General features: G+C 53.9%; 1 protein-coding gene across 1 annotated transcript in view; it reads right to left on the bottom strand.

The window, feature by feature from the left end:
- Nucleotides 1–580: 580 nt before the first annotated feature.
- Nucleotides 581–6,186, bottom strand: part of tsku (tsukushi small leucine rich proteoglycan homolog (Xenopus laevis)) — a 6,185-nt gene continuing 579 nt past the window's right edge. Inside the window, exon 2 of the mRNA XM_042334305.1 lies at nucleotides 581–1,821. Within this exon, the coding sequence (XP_042190239.1) occupies nucleotides 731–1,813 (1,083 nt within the window). The 5' untranslated portion in view covers nucleotides 1,814–1,821 and the 3' untranslated portion in view covers nucleotides 581–730. The remainder of the gene's footprint in view (nucleotides 1,822–6,186) is intronic.

The following is a 6,186-nucleotide window of genomic DNA, read 5'->3' on the forward strand; positions in this document are numbered from 1 at the left end:
AAAATGGAACAGGGAAGGGGGGCGTGGGGAAGAAGAGAGGGGGTGGGCGGGAAGAGAGGAGGGGGGAGAGAAGAAGAGAGGAGGGGTGGAAAGGAGGAAAGAGGCTTTGTTGTCAGGAAAGAGGGGTGTGAATCCCTGGACACATAATCTGAACACCACAAGAGTCAGGGAGTAAATAAAAAGGTGGAGTAGGGGCAGGTAGGGAGGGTGGGGGAGCGAGATAGACAGAGGGGATGGTCGAGGGACCCTGAAACGAGGGGTATCATTGGGTGAATGGTGGTATGTTTGTTTTATTAAGGTTATGATAATAATAATCCTTGCATTTGATACAGAGCCTTATCACATCGTTGAGATGCCTTAAAGCGCTTCACAGGATACATTGTAAAGTGAATTGACTGTGTATTTGTGGGCGAAACACGGCAGCCAATTGCGCAGAGCAATGTCTGTCCCACAGTCGTGGATTGAGTGACCCACTTATAATTTTTTTTAAAAAAGGGATTATTTACCCCCAGAAAAGTGATCCCCCAATCGACTGTCAACTGGGTTCCTATTTACTGCCGGTAAACAGAGGCATGTGGAGTAAGAAAACTTTAGCCCTGCTCCGGAATCAAACCCAGGTCCTACAGGCTCCACATTAGGTTATAAAAAAAGGCATCGGTTGGTAACGGGCTGCAGAACGAGGTATAAGACAGAGAGAGAGGGTGAGAGGGAGAGCGAGACTCGGTTCATTTCATCTCAGCCTCACTGTGTACTGAGCTGCTGGAGCCCCATCAGCTTCCAAGCAGCGAAGCTCCTGCTGTCTCTTAACGAAGCCGAACTGTCTGTGGAAGGAGCCCTCGCGGGCGGTCGTGCCACAGCGGAGAGCACTGCCGCCCACCCAGATCCTGCCGATAGCGGGGAGCAGCTCCAGCGCTCCGCGGGGCAGCCCCGAGACTCCGGAACCCGACAGATTGAGCTCCCGCAGCGAGTCCAGGCCAGAGAACACAGCCGCGTCCAGGGCCCGGAGTCTGGGGCTGAGGGACAGGTCCAGCTGCTGCAGGTTGTGGAGACCATTGAAAGCTCCTCTGGAGAGTTCTGTCAGGTGTGTGAGGCCTGAGAGGGACAGATCTGTCAGCTCCTGCAGCCCAGAGAAGGCCTTGTCCCCGATGGTGGTGATGGGATTCCCGGCCAGACTGAGCCACCGGAGTGGGACGCGAGCCAGCCAGGCCGTCGGCACCCGATCAAGCCGGTTCCCCGATAGGTCGAGGGTGTAGATGTTGGGCGTGGCTCTGTCCAGGTTCCACCCAAGCCAGGAGATGTGATTGGCTGACAGGTTCACAGTGAGGGGTTTCCCGTGGCCCCTGGAGGAGGAGAAAGCGTCGAGGTTGACCTGACGGAGCCGGTTGTGACTGAGGTCCACCTCACCCAGTGGAAGGTTGGAGAAGATTCCGTTCTCTAAAGTCTCCAGGGAATTGTGACTGAGGTTGAGAGCCTCCAGGTACCTGAGCTTGGAGAAGGTGTCGGGGGAAAGCTGGGAGATGCCGTTGTGACTGAGGTCCAGGTTGGCTAAGGTGGTGTAACCAGGTCCTCTGAACATAGCCATGGATACGGAGGTCAGGGTGTTGGAGGACAGGTCCAGGTACGAGGTGTCCAGGGGGATGGGGATGGCTGTCATGTGAGGACCCAGCCCACTGCAGTCCACCTTAGTCAGGCTGAAGCTCCCGAACATCCCAAAGCTCTCGACCTGGCAATGGCAGCCCGGAGAGCAAGCTCGCAACACAGCCACACAACACAGCAGCCTGAGCCACACCAGCCAGTGGCCAGCGGGAGCCATGGGGTTACCTGCACACAGAAAGAGTGTGTGAGATACGTGCACTCACACACACTGCACTCACTCACTTGCAACAAGTTTCAACATGAAGACAATACAAATTCCCATTTACACAGCGCCCGCCACCCTGGGGGAGCTTCCTCGAGGTACTCGATTATCCTGAGCTGGCGATGGGGGGCGCAGGGAGGTGTTAGAATATACACTTTTTGTATACTGCTAGAATCATAATAGATGTTGTGAATGGGTTAACTTTTAAGTTAAGGGCAACTGGACTGACAGTCACGGGATAGGACTCATCTGGTTTTCTCTGTTTTTGAAAGAATAACGGACAGGGGCCGGGGGTCACCTCTTATCAGTAAATGACAACAAGCCACAGAGGTAACGGTCCAAGGTACCAGTCCACACAGGATCTCGACTGAGCAATAAGTCGCTAGATTCTGACAGGGCCGACCGACAGAAGGCAACCCTCAAGAATAGCAACTAATGAGCAAGTTGTTTAAACTGGAGGACCTCGGTACCATCCCGGGATACTGATAAGGAATAACCAGTCACTTAAAAGGAATGATCCCACACCACAAAATAATGAGCACCAGATACAGCCCTAAACTGATCAATCCTCTATCTTAGACAATTAGATCAGATAACAGGGGTCTTAAGGACTATGTGTATGTGTGTGAGGCACTACACCCCATGAGGTGCTCACGTACACCCGGTATGATTTCGACCGGGTGATCTAATGTCCGCACCATGATTGGATGAACATTGGTATTAAGAGTTCCGTTAACTTTGTGTACGGGGCCATCCCGGGTGGTGGAGACAAGGATACGGGAGATGGGGCCGTCCCGGGTGGTGGAGACAAGGATACGGGAGATGGGGCCGTCCCGGGTTGCGGAGACAAGGATACGGGAGATGGGGCCGTCCTGGGTCGTGGAGACAAGGATACGGGAGATGGGGCCATCCCGGGTCGTGGAGACAAGGGTACGGAGATGGGGCCATCCCGGGTCGTGGAGACAAGGATACGGGAGATGGGGCCGTCCCGGGTCGCAGAGACAAGGGTACGGAGATGGGGCCGTCCCGGGTCGTGGAGACAAGGGTACGGAGATGGAAGACTGAGAGCTGGAAACACTAAGACTGAGGATATCAGATGTAAGATTGAAAGCTGTCGGCAAGAAGACTGAAAGCCGAAGAATCAAACTTGTGGGCTGGAAAGGCACAGTGTTGAACTCTTGAACTCGAGATATCTATAGTGGTGTTATTCTGTTATAAGATCTGTTGATTGTACGGCCTTTGGTCTGACCCATCGGGATATTGGGGAATAACGAACAAATAATAATAAAACAGTCTGATATCTGATTAGAGGAATTAGCGTTATTTCCTTACAGATTTGGCTGATTTTATTTTCTTACAGAGGGGAAGATGACCAAAGACACAGTCAAAGGTCTTGAGACAGATCTCAAGAGAGGAAAGTTGAAACATAGAGACCAAGCAATAGGAGGAGGCCATTCAGATCCTCAAGCCTGTTCCACCATTCTATAAGATCATAGCTGATCTGTAGCTCAACTGCAATTACCCCCATATCCATTGCTACCTTGATCTCACAAATATCTCTCCACCCAAGGAAACTTGCCTAAGGTTTTGCCCGGATGGGAATCAAACCCAGGTCCACTTGCTTGGGAGGCGAGCGCTCTAACCATTAAGCTATAGGACTCCTTTATCCCCCCAATCCCGCCCACTCAGTTAAAGTCAAGTGCCCCCTACTCCCTCCACATCACCAGTGATGGTCGTGCCTTTACAAACCTCTGGAACTACCGACTTCTAAACCCCCCCCCACTCCGGCCTCACCGCCTCTTTATCTATCTTTAAACTCCACCTGAAGACCTAACGGTTGTTAACCTACACCAGGGAGGCCAAATACTGGCCCATAGGCCGCATCCAGCCCAGGGGACAATTTCACCGGCCCGCCAACCACTCCCAACGTCACTGTGTGACAAGCAAATAGGTGACTCGCAATCTCCAAACCAATTAGGGGCTCAGGTTCCACCCGGCAATGGGACTGGTCAATCAGGATAAAATATTGATGACCCATGGATCTTCTCAAATATGGCCACTGGCCCTCAGCACCCAGAGGGTTGGAGGTCCTGCCCTAAATGGCGGGCGCTGTGTAAATGCAACTTGTTATAATAACAAACAACAAATAGCATTTGTTTATACTAGTTATCGTGATCGCCCTTCATGTGGGGAGCGCGATAACTAGCACTATAATTAAACTTGTGCAGTCCTGTAGCTCAGTGGTTAGAGCCCTCGCCTCGCAAGAGAGAGGACTGGGTTTGATTCCTAGGCAGGTCAGGGCGAAACCTTAGGCAAGTTTCCTTACTCCACCCGCCTCTGGTTACCGACAGCCACTACCATCCCCACCTTGAAGAAACCTTCCCTTGACCCATCACAGTATCCAGCTACCGGCCCATCTCCCACCTCCCTTTTCTATCCAAGGTCCTTGAGAGACCGTTGTCTCCCAGCTTCGCTCTTTCCTCTCCTCTCACTTCCTCCATGAACCCCTCCAATCGGGTTTCCGTATTGCCCACAGCACAGAAACTGCTCTGGTCAAGGTCACAAACGACATCTTGACCATGTGTGACCAGGGCTCCCTCTACCTCCTCGTCCTCCTCAACCTCTCACCGCCTTTGACACCGTGGACCACTCAATCCTCCTCCACCGCCTCCTCCCACCTCAACCTTCAAGGTTCTGTCCTTTGACTGGTTCAGGTCCTACCTTTCACACCGCCTCCACTTCGTCTCTACAAACGGCTTCTCCTCCAGCCCCCGCACTGTCTTGTGCGGTGTTCCTCAGGGCTCTGTCCTCGGTCCCCTCCTCTTCACCCTCTATATGCTCCCCCTTGGTGACATCATCCGCAGACATGGGGTAAATTCCCACATGTATGCAGATGACACCCAACTCTACCTCTCTGCCTCCACCCTCAACTCCAGGACTAACCGACTGCCTGCCCCACATCAAGTCCTGGACGAGGGACAACTTTCTCCAACTGAACGTCAGCAAGACCGAGGCCCTCCTGATTGGACCTCGGGCGCAGGTGGCATCGGCCTCCACGGCTGCACACTCAACCTCACTAAGCCAGTCAGGAACCTGGGGATCTTGTTTGACCCTGAACTGTCCTTTCTCCCCCACATTCACGCCACGACCGGCACTGCCCATCACCACCTCCGCAACATTGCCAGACTCCGCCACTGCCTCACCCCTCAGGCCCCCAAACCCTCATCCACACATTCATCACCTCAAGGCTCGATTACAGGAACTCCCTACTCAGTGGCCTTTCCAACACTTCCCTTCACAAGCTGCAGATCATCCAAAACTCTGCAGCTCATGTACTCTCACTCACCAGGCTCCGTGACCATCACCCCCACCCTCGCCCGACCCATCACCCCCACCCTCGCCCGACCCCATCACTCCCACCCTTGCCCGACTCCACTGGCTCCCCATCCCCCAGAGGATCTAGTTCAAGATCCTCATCCTCACTTCCAAGGCCATCTATGGCCTTGCCCCTTCCTCCTACAACAACAACAACTTGGATTTATATAGCGCCCTCCACACCAGATGGCGTCTCAGAGCTTCACAATAATGTATCCCGGGGCCGAGCCAGGGGTACGGGGAGGGGCCAGGGGCAAGGGGGGGAAGGTGAGCAAAGGCACGGTCGAAAAGAAAGGTCTTCAGCAGAGACCTGAAAATAGGAAGAGAGGAAACAAGGCGAAGGGAGTGAGGAAGGGAGTTCCAGAGCCTTGGGGCATAGAGGCTGAAGGCACGGCTACCGAGGGTGGAGTGGAGGATTCGGGGGACGAGGAGGAGGCCAGACCCGGAGGAACGAAGGCAACTGTTGTAAAGAGAGAGGAGGTCAGGGAGGTCGGGGGGTGCAGAGGAGTGAAGACAAGAGTAAGGATCTTGAAATCGATCCTCTCTGGGACAGGCAACCAGTGCAGTCTGGCAAGGATTGGGGTGATCGGGGAGCGGAGTTTGGGGGTGGGGGAGGACGGGGGGGGCCAGGACTGGGGGGATCGGGGAGCGGAGTTTGATGCGGGTGAGAATGCGGGCGGCAGAGTTCTGGATGACCTGGATTGTATGAATGGTAGTGGAGGGGAGGTCGACGAGGAGGGAATTTGAATAGTGCAGTTGAGAGGTGATAAAGCATGAATCAGGGTTTCAGCGGCTTTTTGGGTGAGATATTGGTGAAGACGGGCGATTCGTTGGAGGTGGAAGAAAGCGGTGCTGGTGAGGGACCGGATGTGGGGGAAGAAGGATAATTGGGGGTTGAATCTGACGCCTCCTACCTCTCTGACCTGCTGACTCCCTACCAACCTGCCCGCTCC

Source organism: Callorhinchus milii, unplaced genomic scaffold (genome assembly GCF_018977255.1).
Source record: "Callorhinchus milii isolate IMCB2004 unplaced genomic scaffold, IMCB_Cmil_1.0 Scaffold4, whole genome shotgun sequence".
NCBI classification, from domain to species: domain Eukaryota; kingdom Metazoa; phylum Chordata; class Chondrichthyes; order Chimaeriformes; family Callorhinchidae; genus Callorhinchus; species Callorhinchus milii.